General features: G+C 41.0%; 1 protein-coding gene across 1 annotated transcript in view; it reads left to right on the plus strand.

The window, feature by feature from the left end:
* LOC117400237 (tonsoku-like protein) overlaps window positions 1–17,585 on the plus strand; it is a 34,244-nt gene that overhangs the window by 4,831 nt on the left and 11,828 nt on the right. Inside the window, exons 10-18 of the mRNA XM_033999864.3 lie at window positions 3,047–3,172; window positions 5,498–5,693; window positions 6,348–6,406; window positions 7,634–7,723; window positions 9,651–9,723; window positions 9,832–9,995; window positions 10,429–10,552; window positions 10,900–11,141; window positions 13,389–13,944. Coding sequence (XP_033855755.3) covers window positions 3,047–3,172; window positions 5,498–5,693; window positions 6,348–6,406; window positions 7,634–7,723; window positions 9,651–9,723; window positions 9,832–9,995; window positions 10,429–10,552; window positions 10,900–11,141; window positions 13,389–13,944 — 1,630 coding nt within the window. The remainder of the gene's footprint in view (window positions 1–3,046; window positions 3,173–5,497; window positions 5,694–6,347; window positions 6,407–7,633; window positions 7,724–9,650; window positions 9,724–9,831; window positions 9,996–10,428; window positions 10,553–10,899; window positions 11,142–13,388; window positions 13,945–17,585) is intronic.

Below are 17,585 nucleotides of genomic sequence, written 5' to 3' on the forward strand. Positions count from 1 at the left end.
TCAGCAAAACCAGGGACCCACACTCAAAGGGTTTAATGTCTGACCTAGAAAATTATTCTTAAATGCACTGTTGCTTTCTTGGAATGCAGTCAGAACATTAAAAAAGAAAAGCAAGTACTACTATATATCATATAAAATACACCTCACAGGAATAAGAAAAAAATATGCTTAAATTACTGTTACTATCACACAATATCCACAGCAATTATATAATACAAGTTCATCAACTTACATTTATGTGATGCCTGAACTTGGTGTGATGAGTATAGATGTTCAATCCTCTGAGATATCGCTATGGAAAGAGATGTTCTGGTTGAAGTCGAGAGAGGTATTTTTTTTTCAGTGCAGTCATGGATGAGAAGCCGGTTTCATACAGGTACGTTGTTGCGAATGGTAAGACAACTTTTAAGGCCATTGCTGCAAGTTCTGGGAATTCATTCTGATTTCCAATCCAAAATCTAGCAAGACATTCATTTGTAACTGCGAACAGGCTGGCTGGTGGTGACGTCAGACCCGGAAGAAAAACACAGCACTGCGAGTAAATGTGAATTCGCTGCGGCATGTTTTAATAAACAAATAAATAAAAAGGTTTAACAAAACAGACAGACACTAAACAAACACAGCGAGTCAAAACCAAAACAAACAAAGAAAACACTAATACAAACAAGTATCATGCTAGTTTAAACTAGCACACGTAGCAATTGTTTACGTTTACCTTTTTAGTTTTTACTCTCTCTCTCTCTCTCTCGTACCTCCTCACTGTACACCCAACCCCAAGTGAGTGAAACTTTTTATGCAGCTGTACCGAGACTCGATTGCTAATCAATCATTCAATTGGAATCTCGGTACATCTGCACGTGAACTAATTGTGCTGCCATCCTATTACCCATTTGCATGTGGAGTGTTTGTGCATTTTCCCATGCCTAAATAGAAATATACACTTTACAGTACCTGTGCTACATAACACACACTCTGTGCACCACTTCAAGAATACATATAACAGACAACATTAACACGCCACATATAACACAAACTACACACGGGCGGGGCACCCTGCTGCAGTGACATGTTGATTCTTGTACACGCTGTCACTGGAAAACTATGAGCTGGTCCTTTTCCTTCTCTGTCAAACTTGAACCACTGCTCGTATTCTCTGAATAGGGAAACTGAGTCCACATTTTGTTACGCAGCTGTGATTCAGATTCATAATTCAGACACCAAGTTGCTGCTCCAGGGCTGGGAGATGGGCACAAATAATGTCCTTCACTGCAGTGCTCATGGCCAAATTGGTGTGTTCACAGTTCCACCACTGACTGGAACATAGAAATAACCCCCTAATTGCCTTCTTACGGAAAGCTTCCTGTTTGTCGTACGACTGTATGATTTTGGCATTGCGACCTTTCATCGATTGACCCTGTTGAGTTCTCCAGATAAATCTGTAAGATATGCCAGCTTTAGTAACCATTCAGTGTCATTGAAATTAGCAGCGAGTTCCGTCTGTTAGTGGTTGTCTAAAAATTTCACGTACTTCAGCGCGCAATTCAATTCTGAATGAAAAAGAAGAGCTTATGATCGGCTCTCATTTCTTCACACAGCACAGCAAAATGTCTCGTATTTAATGCTCTACCTTGAAATGTACCACCTGCACAACGGTTTGTAGAACATTATTTAGCTTGGGGCTCTGTTTTTTGGAAGCTAAAGACTCCCTGTGTAGCATACAGTGAGTCCATACTACAGAAGGCGCCACATTTCTTGCACGTCCAAGAAATCTGCTTTGTAGGCCCCTCATAGCCCTGGCACCATCGGTACAAAGCCCAGTGCATTTTGACCAGGATATGCCATTTGTTACAAATGACTAATCAATCAATATGTATATTTCCTCACCAGATACATTTAGGTAGTTTCTTGCAAAAAATGAATTCTTCAGATATATCGGTACCTTCAATAAACCTCACTAATGCAGGTTATTGGGCATCATTAGCATCATCAGTCGATGATCAACTTGCATTGCAAATGCTTCAGTTTCTCCATTAACTGATCTGCAACGTCACATGCCATATCATCGATCCTCCTCGAGATGGTATTGTCAGAAGGGAATTCCTTTCAATTTCTCACTGTATTCCCTTTCATCAATGTTATCTGCCTTTCCAAACCGTCATGCAATTTTAAAAATACTCCACCGATTTGTCTTTAAGGGTGGGATGTTTCATTTCCAGATGTGGGATTCATTTTGAAGGCTTCATACAGTCATTGGCCAGCACAGCTGAACAAATAACACATTGAGGTAGCAGTTCTCCTTCGGGGCCAACACATTTTGCAAGGATAAAACCAAATTTCAAATACTCGTCTGCATATTTTCTCACCTTTTTCTGATGCTTTACCTCTGTATTCTCTTTCAGTTGCGCAGATTCACTTTTTTGCTTGATAAAAAATCAATCTGTGGTCAATTTAGAACTTGTTGCAAGCCACCCAGTTGCTGCCTAATCATAACTGTGCAAAGCATGAATGCTGTTGTGTTTCCCTGCCAACAGCCCTTTGACCTTTAACCTTGATCACTTTCTGAAACAACGGTGCCTGGTATTTATCTTAAGTCGTAAACCCATCTTTGCTTTTTAGTTTCAGTTAATTTGAATTATTATTTAATCTGTTAAACAGAAAATTAACAGAATGTTTTGTTATCCACGGTTATGTTTTCTGAACTTGCTTTGCGGACCCCAATAACGTGGCCATGGACCCCCAGTAGAAAAACGCTGCTGTAGTTTACAGACTTACACTGACCTGAAACAATTCAAGAAAGCCATGGAGCAATACAGACCAGACCGCTCAGAGAGGGGATTCCTAAAGAGGAATACAATACAATATGTTACAGTGTGAGGGTAAATGAGACTTCAGCTGACCTGAAACTGCAACATCATAGTGAATGTGATGCCTGCAGCCACCCAGAGCAACACAAGAGGGCTTGAAGAACAAAATAATACAGCATGATAATACAATATGAAACCATACCGTGTGTGTCTGTCTGAGATTCTGTCTCTGTTTATTTCAGGAGTGCGAGACGTGGCTGAACATCGCTTTGTCTCTGGAGGAAGATGGGCGTGTGTTAGAGGAGCTCGAGGGGTGCTACCAGAGTGCTCTAGAATGTGCACAGCGAGCGGGGCTACCCAAACTGCAGGTCTGTCTGTCTCTATCTCTATCTTTCTTTTATACTCTTTCCTCTGTTAAGCTCTAATTAAGGCATTTATGTGGCAACCTGACAGGGCTTGCAGTTCCGTGTGTGATTACGGGAATCCTGCAATGGTCAGACACAATCCCTGTTTTTTTAAGGGATGTGCGCGCGATTCCTGGAGTTGGTCACTGGTGGTTAAGAGCCATTGCCGCCTGTAGCACAATAATGCTGCCTCTCCCTGTTAAAAACATGTGTCAATATTTAGGACGTTGGTATGAATAATAAAAAGCCACCATATTGCATGTTTTAAACTGAAGTGCGGGAAGGATTGTTTCAATCTGATCTAATACAAATGCCTGGAAGCCCAGAGGTGCTGTATTAACACTAGCAGAATACGGGAACCCCAGTTTTATGCAACAGTTGTGATGGTGACCAAACGTGTGTAAGTATTGTTCTTTAGCAGCTCAGTCTATCCCAGATATAATAGATTTGGTTATATTGTTTACTATCAGTGAGGATTTCTTTGTGCAGCAGCCTCCTCATTTAGATGGTGGGCTGATAATATCTCTTAAGCCAAAGAAGCTGACACGGTAATTTAAGATGCTACCATGATGAAAAACCAGTAATGAACAGTTTTGTACTAAAACAGGGTCAGCTGCTGCAGCTAAAAACAGTTTATTTCTCAAACTTACGATCTTAAAAATGGTGAATGCAAAACAAATAGAAATACATTGGACTGTAATTAAGAGTGTACTTCTGAGGGGGGGAAAAAAGGAATTACAAAATAAATGTACTCCAGCCTACTTGATTGCAGTAGAAAAACTGTCATTCACCAAATTTAGCTCTCGCATTGTGGTAATGAAAAGTAATGGTTTGGAAATAGCTAAAATATATCGCAGTGTGCATGCTGTGGTGTGTTTAATATCGTAAATAACAGAACAAACTCGCTTAAACTTGTTTTTACTGAAAAAATAATTGGTTACATGCTCTCAGATTGAGACTTCACTAACTAACGCTGAGCATGCGAGCTGCAACGTGCTATTTCAAATATTACAACTGTACACAATTAATGGTGCTGTCACCAATTCCATACACACTTGCAAAATATCTAAAATATAAACATGCTGAGTTCATTGCAGTCATCCGCTGTGTATATTAACCATTCAGCAGAATGAGGCCACAAACATTAAGTTACTGTTTTAGTATCACTTTGTGTAACTTAATACACCCTTGTGTGAGATGGCTTTAATAAACCCTCAAGTTATCTCTCTTGGGGTTTATATGTCATCTCACTCCTCGAGCATATGTAAAATCACATTACACACACCTCCCATTTATCTATTGCTGTGGATAGTTTTAAAGCGAGATATTTGCACTAACCATCCTTTGCATTATAATATACAGAGAAAAATGGATAATTGACCCCAACATTTTGTTGAGGAAAACTAAACTAAAAAGCGTTTGAATTTGGTTTTGTAACTTTTTAAATCACTGTAAACGTAGTAGAAAATCGCAACTCGTATGTATGTATCAACCGGTTTATGAAATCTTAGCAACGGGGCAATGGTGAGAGAAAGATATTATAACGGTGGGATGGTCAAATTGTATGTCAGTCAAGCTGTTTGTATCTTATTGCTGTGCAGTAGTGGTGCAAGAAGCGGAAGGGGGCGGTGCGTGTGGACCTGAGTGTGTGGAGAAGACTGACAAATTCAAACTGAGCTACGAAGTGACTAGAAATTGGAATAAACAGTAAAAAATATGCCAGACATAGAACCAGGAGTGTTAGCAAAGTATACAGTGCTTCAGGACTGTGTTATTGCCGGGTGGCAATTTACCCTTCTTCAAATAACTTCCACACAAGTTCGGCAGCAGCGCTTCTTGATTAGGCTGACACCTGTAATTGTATATGTGTGATATAAAATGAAACTGCGAGCATTAGCTACTGTACAACCACCAGAAAGCGGAATCCTGGGAAGGGGTTATAATATGTCAACACTGTGAACTGAAAAAATAAGTTCTAACCTCATTAGTTTTGACACTTTCTGTGGTCTTGTAGAAACGAGTTCGGGATCGACGTCCTGGGCACCCCTGCCTTAAGTGAATTGATGTTAATTGTGAAAGTGATTCACCCATTTATGAAATTAATTATGAAAGGTTAAGCAGATCTCTACATATGTGACATTTTCAAAAACGACATACTTGCAGGTGTAAGCATTAACCCATGAGGTAAATTTATAAGGACGGGATTCTAAAAACATTACCTACGCTGACTCATAAAGCACAGTCGAGGATTGCAGGATCTCTCGCTCTCACGCTCCCTGTCTCTTAAAGCATCGGGTGCTGAAGCAGCTCCTGACAGTACAGCAGAAGCTGGGCTCCCCAGACACAGACAGCACCGTCTCCAGGCTGCAGGATCTCAGTGAATCGCAGGCCTGGAGTGATGGAGAGAGCGAAGGAGAGGAGGAGCAGGAGGAAGAAGAGAACAGCGAAGAATTGATGGACAGTGACCTGGAGCTGTCGGAATCTGGTGAGGGGGATGCAAATTATTTGGGAAGGAAAATGTACCCATGCCAGAAACCTTCTATCTTGTATCTCAACCTTGATCAGAAAGAAGCTTGGTCTTATGAGTGTAACCTGTTGTGGGGGAACAGAAACCAGCACCATTGGTGTGTGTATAAAAATAACAAAGCAATCCGGATTAAGTTGAAAAATACACAGCCGAGATATATATATATATAACAGGATTCAGCGAAGGTACAGTAATGCAAGTTAACTCCTACAGGGTGTTCTGTAACATTTTGACTTTTGAAAATTAAGGTGGCTGTGTGCTCCAGTGGTTAAAGAAAAGGGCTTATAACCAGGAGGTCCCCGATTCAAATCCTGGCTCACTCACTGACTCATTGTGCGACCCTAAGCAAGTCACTTAACCTCCTTGTGCTCCGTCTTTCGGGTGAGGCGTTGTTGTAAGTGACTGCAGTTGATGCATAGTTCACACACCCTAGTCTCTGTAAGTCGTCTTGAAAATAAACAAATAATAATAATGTTTTTCACTACAAGCAATGGTGAACAGTGTCCTGTTCTCTGTCAGTACTGCATGTCTTCATGACACTGTGTGCAGAAAGTCCTGAGGAATTATCAGCAATGTTGAATTTTAACTCTCCCTGTTCTCTGTCTGCCACAGAGGATGAGGATCTTGATGGGTACCAGAAGGCGGTTCCTGGCAGGAGGAAGGCTAAACAGGTAGGTGGAGTGTGTATGAAGTTTTATTATTAATGAAACTTGAGTTCCCATCCTGACCTATCAAAAATTGTCCTGTCCGGTGTAAAACTGTTCAAATATAATTTTTGTTCCAATACTGTTCTGTACATATAATTTTTTTCATTCCCGTCCCAAAAATGTTCTGTCCCATCCCGTGATATTTAAGAAAAAGAAAAGAGACTTCTTTTAACCTCTTTCAGGCAGGATTTTTTGGGTTGCCTTTTTTTTCTTGTGTTTTTCATTTTAATCCTGTTCCTAGTTGAATTTTTAAAATGTCATTCACTACTGCCATATTACCTATTACAAGAATAACAAGAACCACACAAACCTACTTCAACTGTTTTATTATGCATAATGTGTTGATAACACACACACACACACACAAAAAAACACAGGGCCACAGTCTTGAGTTTCACTCCAACTTGAACACCTGATAAATTTATGTAATCCAATTATTTGCTGAGGTTGACATATTTTAAAGTGAGTTTAGGTCTTTTACATTTTTTTTTTTTTTTTATGTTCTTCAAGCAAGCAAGGTTGAATTGAATGGGTGGGCCAGTGACATCACTAAATGGAGTGTGTCAATTAAAATGAGTGTCGTTGATACAAGGGTTATACTGTCTGTCTTGGTAAATATAGGGATACCCAGAAGTCTGAGTACACATTTGATTGGTTCAATTTTATAACATCTCATATTGATTGGTTTAATATTACAACATCTAAAGTTATTTTAGCTCGTCTGACAAACTAAAGTTTGGTACTGTACTGCTCTTCCTGCAGCCTTCAGTGTTGCTCCCACAGCCTTCATTTCTGCTCCCATCCGTTCCCGTGGGATTTAAAACTCTTTATTCCTGGTCCCACCCGTTCCCGCCAGTTTCATTTCCATTTCCATTCATTCCCGCAAACATAAAGAGAAATGTATTCCCGTAGTGTGGGAGTCCCGCAGGCCACGTGGAGTCCTTTCTCTCTAACAAGGACACATTTTCTTCACAGTTACAAAGTCATACTCATTCATTTATGAGATTGATTGTTTTTAATTGTATTATTTTTGGGGCGAGTAGAACTGGTGTGGGTCGGGGCACCTGCAGCTCAGGGTGAGTGGTGCGAAGAACATGGATTTTTCTTGGGACTTGCTTACAATCTATAAGCAAACACACATAGAAACCTATTGCATTGAATACTCATTGTCTTCTCTTTCCCTGTTTCCAGTGGAGTCGTCGCAATGAGAAAGGCGAGACAATTCTACACCGTGCTTGTATTGAGGGCAACTTGAAGCAAGTCCAGTACGTAGTGGACAAGGTAAGAGTGACTGGACCAAACCAGAGCCTCCCCTCCTGCTGCAATAGTGAGCAGGTTGCCGCTGCTTCTCTGTCAAAGCCTCATATCTCAATGAGCATTTGATTTAGAGACTTCATATTTGTGGCGTGTGTCTCTTTGACAAGGTCAATTAAAGGTGTTCTCCAGTAAAAATTAACCTTTCTTCCTCCCTTTGTTTTAAAAATCCAAAGCCTTTATATTAGTATTGAACAGTCAACCAGTGAATCATTAATTTCAGTTCTCCCTGAAACAGCTCTGTACATTCCCAAAGTGCTTATGGTCTCTGTCGTTCTGCAGAGTGGAATCAATGGTGAAAGTGGCAGTGGCATGCTGAAGATCTTGTATTTTAATCAGACATGTGCTTTTTCAACATCAGTGCTCTACTCGAATCACTGGTGTCAATAACGTTTCATCAAGTTTCTTACATGTTTGTTACTGTAAGTAGATTATGTACTGATACTACAGTTGGCGCCTCCTAATCGGGATACTGATAATCAGGATTTCTGCTTAAATGGGATACAACTCTGGGAGACGGTTCTTCCCAATGCTACTTATGTCGTTTAATTGGGACGTCACTTAATTTTCATTTGGATACAGTATATTCAAATTGCGAATGGAGATTGCTTTTCAGAGCAAGACAGGATCGTGGAGCACAGTGCACTGAGTACGTGATTATGCTGTGACCTGCGTAAATTGCGTAAACCACGTTGAACTCTTGAAGGAGCTGGAGTCTCCTGTAGTTTCTCAGGCTGCTGTTGCAAAGAAAGTTGGCGTGTCAACATCGCAGGTGCCTTGCCTCGTTTTAAGATACGATTTAATTATTTTTTATTTCATCTCGAAATAAAAAAAAAAGTTTTGTTTGGGGAATAAAAAAAAATGTCATATTTTAAATGAGGTATTTAACATTTAATCATAATGTGATGTGATTTCATTCTTTTTCTTTTTATTTAGAAACAAAAAAGTGTGACTAAGGTTGTCTTATGTCTCTCGTTTAATTGGGACAGCCACTTATTCGGGATAGTTTTATTTCTCCTGAGGTGTCTTGATAAAGCGGCGCCGACCTGTACTAAATCTGAAGCACTGTTTCATTTTTTTAATTGAATACATTTTCAGGGCTCTAAATTGACAAAATGGCCTTCAGTTGAATACATTTGCAGAGGGCACCAAGGCCAATAAACTTAAGTCAAGGCCAAAGCGTAGGGTGTTGTGTAATTTTGCTTAAAATTCATATATAAAACCAATTATTAGCCACAGAAATAAACAACGCAGTTTAACTTAATAATAACTATTTATTTGTTCAGAAAATTCAGTTTTTTTGGCAAAAGCTGCCTCTGTATATTTTTTATTGTATGAACTGTGTGGTTCCTGGCATGAGGGTGACTTTTGTGCCCACAGGGAGAGAAAAGGTGTTTTTTGTCAAACAGCTTCACTGTTAGGAGGAACACAGCTGTCCTCACCGAGACCACACAGAGATCAGTTCAGAGCTTGGCAGACAAGGGGTCGCCGTTCACTGACAGGCGGCGAGATCCCTGGTCGGGAAATTAAACCTCCCTACTGGCAATCCGAACAATTGCATTGCAGCCTAGATTCGAGCCTGAGAGGTTGTAGCTACCTACGCTGGAGGCATTGGCTTTTACTGCTACACCATGGAACTGTTTTGTTAAAATTAGTAGCATATATTCCACACAGTTTAAAATAAGGTGTATTTTGTGTTTTGTCGTACAATGTGAATGCAAATACTAGTGCTTGCCATGGTTATACTGAGTTGTTACCAGCTCTCTGCTGTTAAGGCACCTCATAATAAGGGAGCACAGTATTTGTACCCAGTTTTCTTTCCAAGCATATTTGTGTCTGTCTCTGTCTTTCTCTGGGAATCCAGTATCTCAAGGGAATGTTCTCTCTGTTTCAGGGTCATCCGCTGAACCCCCGGGATTATTGTGGCTGGACCCCCCTCCACGAGGCCTGCAATCACGGGCATCTCGGTAATCCTCTCCTTTCTCTGTCTTTTGTCTCTCTCCTTCACTCTCTCTGAATGTTTTACAGGTTGTGTAGTAGTGAACAAATGTGCCCCCCCTTCTCTCTCTCGGTAGATATCGTGAGGTTCCTGCTGGACCGTGGCGCGAATGTTAATGACACCGGGGGTCCTCACTGCGACGGGGTCACACCACTTCATGACGCCCTCACTTGTGGGAACTTCCAGGTGGCGCAGCTGCTGATCGAGAGAGGGGCCTCTGGGACATTGAGGAATGCCAAGGTGAGCAGGGCAGCCCAACGCTGACATACACAGGGCTGCCCAGCACTGACTCACACAGCATGGAGGATACACAGGGCTGCCCAGCACTGACTCACACAGCATGGAGGATACACAGGGCTGCCCAGCACTGACTCACACAGCATGGAGGATACACAGGGCTGCCCAGCACTGACTTGCACAGCATGGAGGATACACAGGGCTGCCCAGCACTGACTCACACAGCATGGAGGATGCACAGGGCTGCCCAGCACTGACTCGCACAGCATGGAGGATACACAGGGCTGTCCAGCACTGACATGTACAGGGGAAGGCGTATCACCGACTCCTCATACACACCCAATTTGTCATAACTGCTACTTGGAGTGTGGAGTAGACCTCATGTAGCTATGTCTTTGAATATTTTTTAATGTGTGCTGCTTGTGCCCCCCTGCAGGGCGAGACCCCCCACGACAGCTTGAGAGAGTGGCTGCGGATGTATGGCAAACACCTGGACCAGGAAACCAGGCAAGAGTGCAGAGAGACTGAGAACCTGCTGAAGACAGCTGCTTCAGGGAGAGGTGAGGGGTTGAGGGGTGCAGAGAGACTGAGAGCCTGCTGAAATGACCTGCTTCAGGGAGAGATGAGGTGAAAGGAGAGGAGAGGAGAAGAGAAGAGAAGAGAAGAGGGAAGCAGGGTAGGCAGAAGTGCACAGAGACTGAAAGCCTGCTGAATAGCGGTGCCATGGGGAAATGTACAAGGAAAGGGTGACTGGGGAGAAGGAGAGGTGAGGAGGGTACGTGCAAAATGAAGCTGTCTGACTTTGACAGACATTTTTACTGATTTTTTTCCATTTCACCTCCCCCCCCTCTCTCTCTTTCTTTTTCTCTCTCCTCTCTCTATCTCTCTCTCTCTCTCTCTCTCTCAGTGCCAGCCCCTCGACCCCCACAGCAGATGGTCAGTGACTTCCAGGACAGTCAGCTGTTTGATGCAGAGAACTCGGAGCCCCTGGTCCCGCCCAGCTCTCGGGTCGCCAGCAGCTCTCTTGGTGTGGAAGCAGTACCATGCAGTAGCAGCAGAGGGCGCTCCAGCAGCACTCGGCAGCCACAGTACAGAGACAGAGAGGGGGACAGGGACTCTGAGAGTGTGGCACTGGAGCTGGGGGAACAGGTACACTGCAGCTGTTACACTGTAACTTTTAATGTTAAACTAAACCTGATGCTGTTTTGGGAGTAATTAACTTCAGATAACAAGACAAGCATCAATAGGATTAGCACTTTGTATCAATTGTCATGTGCTATTGCTTTGCCCTCATCAGATGTCTGTGCAGACTAGTGGTGCTTAGTTGTATTTATTCCTAATCCTTAGTACCCATTTGGAGTAGTTTTATGTATTCAAAGTGTTACTCCTGATATTGTTTACATTGAATTCCTGTCCCTAATGTCCGATCAGGTGTGGTTAAAATGCAATTAAAATGGTCTTTTGTAGATTTTATACTATAACACTATGTAACACAATCTTTGTTCCTGGGTAGTAAGTGTTATTTCCTAATTGCTGATGCCTCAAAAGTATAGAAAATGGCTACTATTCCCCACAAACTTTGCTTTTGTGACCAGATAGTGATATTTTGAAATTTACCTATTTCCAATGAGAAAACGGGCGAATTTGTGTCTTTTCGTTCACATAAAGTCAGAAAAAAACAACATATGAATCCAAATTAACATGCATTTATACTAAAGTAATACAAAAATGACTACAAAAGATTTAGAAGTGAGTAGTTTTTCGAGATTTACGATTATACTGTAAATCACTTTCACGAATCAGACTCCCATCATGTTCTCGTTATACTGTCCTTGGTAGCGGCGTTCAAAGTCCAGTATATCCTGGTGGAAGCGCTCGCCTTGCTCCTCCGAGTACACTCCCATGTTCTCCTTGAATTTATCAAGATGAGCATCAAGGATATGGACTTTGAGGGACACCTTACAGCCCATTGTGCCGTAGTTCTTCACCAGAGTCTCAACCAGCTCCACATAGTTTTCGGCCTTGTGATTGCCCAGGAAGCCCCGAACCACTGCGACAAAGCTGTTCCAAGCCGCTTTCTCCTTACTAGTGAGCTTCTTGGGGAATTCATTGCACTTCAGGATCTTCTTTATCTGTGGTCCGACGAAGACACCGGCTTTGACCTTTGCCTCAGACAGCTTAGGGAAGAAGTCTTGAAGGTACTTGAAGGCTGCCGACTCCTTATCTAGAGCTCTGACAAATTGTTTCATAAGGCCCAATTTGATGTGCAGTGGTGGCATCAGCACCTTCCGGGGGTCCACCAGTGGCTCCCACTTGACGTTGTTCCTCCCCACAGAGAACTCGGTCCGCTGTGGCCAGTCCCGCCTGTGGTAGTGCGCCTTGGTGTCCCTGCTGTCCCAAAGGCAAAGATAGCAGGGAAACTTGGTAAAACCGCCTTGGAGACCCATCAAGAATGCCACCATTGCAGCCTCTTGATGCCATCTCAGAAAAATGCAGATATGTATCCACTTAGGCAGCTGGAACTAAACTGAACTGGTGGGCTTAAGGCCCCTGTATTTATACTACTATTTATATTACTGGAAAGTTCTAGAAAGTTCTAGAAGTTACTCCAAATTTACTCGGTACTGAATCTATCTGGAATGTTCTGGAAAATAGGTAAATTTCAAAATATCACTGTCCTGGTCACAAAAGCAAAGTCTGTGGGGAATAATAGCCATTTTCTATACTTTTGAGGCATAAGCAATTAGGAAATAACACTTACTACCCAGGAACCAAAAAAAAAAAAAAAAATTGTTACACGGTGTAATCAAACCGAACAAAATATAATATGGAAATTGAGTGCATTAATTTCTAATGAGGGCTCCTGGGACGCAAGCAGTGACAATATTACTGTTCTTAAGAACTGCATAGTCAAAAATAAAAATATGACGGTCATTTCAAAGACTTCACATTTATTTATTTAGCCTCTGGATATATTCTCCAGCTGTCGAGACACAATTCCTGTTATTACAGCCCACAGCACGCGCAGCAGCAGAGCTTCCACATCACTCAGCTGCCTCGTACCAACCATGAATGCCAACGTCCCTGGCAGCGGACTGTCTATTTTAAGAAAATGTCGGTGCATTATATTATGCCTGACTGAAAATGCTAGATTATTTGACAGCATGCATTTGAGAGAAATACATAGTATGAGATTTTTAACTTTCATGATATAAGAAAGTTACGTCCTGGCAAGCCCCGGCACAAATGAAGCACTGTTCACTGAGCCTGCCATACCCTGGGGTTTGGCTGTTTACCCATTGTTAGACAGGTAGAAATGAAAATGTGTTTGTGGTGACTTGCACAGTGGCATGTCTTCTTTCTTCTTTTTAATATATTTTGTACATCATTAAACAGGCAGAGGACCAGCTAGGGAGCTGCAGTTCTTCAGAGAGCACGACTGAACTAGACGACCCTATCATAAGCCCTCTGCGACCAATCAGGGGCAAGCGCAGGCTGTTGAGACCCACCTCCCCACTTACTCTCCAGCCTGTAAACCCGACATATCCACATGCAGCAGATGATTTGGACTGGGCCAATGAGGATGAGGCAGATGAAGATCCTCCAATCAGGAGTGTGGATTTACAGGAGTCCCCTGTATCCATGAGAAAGGAATACCAGAGAGCAATACAAAGCCTGGGCAGTGCCAAGTCACGACTCCTCATGTCAAACAGCTTATCAGAGCCTGGCTCCACCCTTGTAACCATGGTGTCAGCCAGTAGCAGGTCAGCACTGGTGCCAGAGGAGGAGTATGTGGCAGATGATTGGCTGGAGGATGATATAGGTGAGGTTCAATCCAAGAAGAGGAGGAGAATTTCTTCTGGGCAGGAAGCCAGGCGAGAGGCTGTGATTCCAGCAAAGTCCACTAGAGGGCAACCTGCATCAGTTGCAATACCAACACCCACCAGCAGAGGTCAGTATGGGTTTGAAGAAGTTTTTTATTATTGAAATGTAAGGTATGTAAACAATAGGTCTGTATTATCGGTAATGTTTTTGCATCGATTATTTATTCCGTTGAAAAAATCTTATCAATAATCAGATTATCGTCTATTACCCTATATGATACGTTTGTGGGTAACAGTAGCTCTACATTGAAGCAGTAAGCAGCACTGAAGGCCTGTTCACAGCAAGCATGTCGTGTCAAAGTGTCAGTGTAACATTACATTTTTTAGAATACTGTACATCTTATTAAGGCTTTCACATCGGTCACATGGTATAAAATGGATGGCATCTAAAATGAATTGTGTTCCTATTCCTCTGTGGGCGTCCAGCGTTTTACTTATTTCACCAATATATTTGTGAAAAAGAGACATCAATATGCAAATAATTGTTTTTATTACCATGTTCAAAATGTAATAACACAGTTGCAATATCAAACTCATACAGATGTAGTCAAAAGTTTACATACCCCAATGGAAATTGTGTAATTTCTAGAAATTTCTCGAAAACAAAAAATGATAGAAAAATCTTTTCTAGCTAAAGTTTTGCTTTTGTGGATGAGGAAAAAAACGTTACAATTATTTCAACAGTTTTTTTTTTTTTTTTGCAAAAAAATTATTTCAGGTTTTACGGTAATTAAATCTTCAGCTGCTGTGTTTAAATGCTGACTTACGATACCTCAAAGTATTAAGTACAGTGTCGTGCAGATCTGTTTTGATGTTTTAAAAGTACATCTCATTTATAACACTGAAAGTTCACATTTTAAAAATAAATTAATAATAGTGTAAGTACTGAACTGCTGAAACATGCGCGTATCTCAAAATAATGCAAAATGGATGGCCAATGATGCTTAATACAGTTTGATTGGTACACTAAGACTCACAATGATTGGTATGTATAGGGTTTGTTGTATCTTAATATGAAATAAAGTTGATTATACTGCGTTTGTATTTTCGCAGTGTTAGCAATAAAAAGTATGTGCATGATTTATTTTTAGTTTTTTAATCCCACGATACCACAATATGGAAATTCTCAAAATATCGATCCTGCAGCCTGTCCCTAATATATGTACAGTGGAACTCTGTTTATCTGCGTGCTTAGGGGACATAGGTCCACGGATGTGTGAAATCCACGGATAAATGAGGTGTCATTCATTGCGAGTGACTAGAATGCATGAATAGAATTCAGAACGTAGAAACTAGTAATGTAAACCAAAGTAGCGCTTACTGGAGATGTATGAAATACAATATATTACAAAGACAGAAGAATGCTTTAGAATGAGTTTACTTTGACAGTGTTGCTCCTAGCAAAATCAAAATGTGATACACCTCCAACCACGTTTCCCTAGCTTTTTCTGTTACCAAAATAATAATAATAATAATAATAATAATAATATAACAAAGCTACAAGATCATAAGACAGAAGCTTGTCTGCCCATCAGAGCTCACACTTAAACTAAGTTGTGTGTCTAGCAACTAGAAATATCACAAGGTCGCTAACATATTCCACACATTAATTTTAAATAATGGTCGCCGTGTTGCTAGTTTTCTGGGATTTCAAACAAATAATTATATATTTTTTTATTATTATTTTAAAACTAAATAAACAAGCCTGCTGTGTAATGTACATTTCAACAATGTACGTACCAACAGTGTTTTTTTGTTTTTTTTTTCGTAACAGATTTTTTTAAAAATTCAGTGCTGCAAGTCGTTCTTTTGAACCTTGGGAAAGTCCATCGTAGTCTTGTTTCAGTGAGGCAAAATATGTTTGCTGGGATTAACCAAGTAGCTGCATCAGGAGAACACATTTTACACAATCTGCATCCTTCTGCTGTTTATACCAAGAAATTAATCCTGCCATTTGTAGTGTTACTGTCTTCACGTCAACGCTACAGGTTTCAGACTGACGCAGGCGTTGTGTGTGTGTGTGTGTGTGTGTGTGTGCGTGTGTGTGTGTGCGCATCGTGGGTGGTAAGTCATTGGCTTATACTGGCAACAACGTACTGTATTTCAGACATAAAACTCATCAAGTTCTACTCTGTGTGTGTGTGTGTGTGTGTGTGTGTGTGCATATATATATATATATATATATATATAATATATTAGGGATGTGCACGACAAATATTTTGACTATCGATAATTCCACAGCTGTTGAGGTCGACTAATCGAATAGTCGCCCCCCCCCCCCCGCCCCCGCCCCCGCCCCCGCCCCCGCCTCCCATTCAAAATGAGACGTACATTAAATGCGAAATAATGCAAAGTGACAATTATTGCAATTACAATAAATTCTGAACTTTATTTTAAAATACTTAGCTAACACAACAACTTTAACAACTTTGTTAAATAAACATTAGGCTATGTAAAAAAAACACCTTCCTATTAGGAAACATACAGAAATGCCATAGTAACAGCAGCAATAACATAAGCATACCTGTCAACACTCGTGTGAGACTCTCGTATTTTGTAAGCAAGTGTTATTTTTTTTACCGATATTGTCACAAGCTTTTCCGTTAATTACAATTTCAAATGAACTATAAAGGTTGTGACAATTAAAAAAAAAAAAAAAAAAAAGTAACGCTTGCTTATAAAATATGGGCGTCTCCTGTATAATTATTATTCAATTATTAATTTAATTTTCATTCAATAATAGTTTAGCAATGTGAGCTATAATGTTTTCCGGTCATAACAGCGAAATACAAAATGCATTAGACTATCTAGCTAGCTAATTTATACAATCCACTTGACTAAACGATTTACTTTTCCCACGTTTTCAAACCACACACAACATATAGACTACCGGTCTACGTTAAATCAAATCGGCAACATACCTGTGCGTTCGAGTTCCAGTGAATAAAAAATAAATAGCCTGTATAGGCAATAGCTTGCTATGTATGTAGCTAGCTTAATAATATTAATAAATAAATGAATGAACAAAAAGGCCTGAGTGGCATTAACGCACTAGCCTTCCATGGAAGCAAAAAAAAATCCTAACAAAAAATTTAGGAATAGTTAGGCTAGCAATGTCCATTATTATTATCATGTTCACTTATTCTTGTTTAAAAAAATCAGCATGTCCATCAGGTCCGGCAATACTGCAGCAGACGGTGCTCAGGCAGAGTTTGTTGTTTTTGTTTCAACTTCAGAGCCTGAGTAGCTATTGCACTGTGATAAAAATGTGACACAAAACGGCTGGCCGCACCGACTACATTATGTATAGCACCAAGTTTAAAGCCATCGTTGAAGGCGAGCTGCAGAGTGTGTGCAAAGCACAAATTCGAGTCCCATTCAACAAACTCCGAAGATGATGTTGCTGGCATTGTCGTGAACACAGGCAGTGATTTCCCCCCTTAAACCCGAATGGTCTACAGGGGTGTTTAACACATTTGCGAGATTCTCTGCTGTATGCCTCTCTGGCATGGCGCGAGTCTGTAGAACTACGTTTTTCATTTCCCAATCCTCAATGACGTACGACTCGGTATTCGGTGCAGTCCACGCATCTGTAGTAATCACCACCTTCTCAGCCTTTGACAAGTTTCTGCGGACAGACGCTGCTCAATCGGCATGCATTTTTTTCGAGTCGAGTGGTAATTGTTTTAGTGCAGGGTTTTTCGTGCAT

The sequence above is a fragment of the Acipenser ruthenus genome, chromosome 4 (assembly GCF_902713425.1).
Source record: "Acipenser ruthenus chromosome 4, fAciRut3.2 maternal haplotype, whole genome shotgun sequence".
Taxonomy (NCBI): Eukaryota; Metazoa; Chordata; class Actinopteri; order Acipenseriformes; family Acipenseridae; genus Acipenser; species Acipenser ruthenus.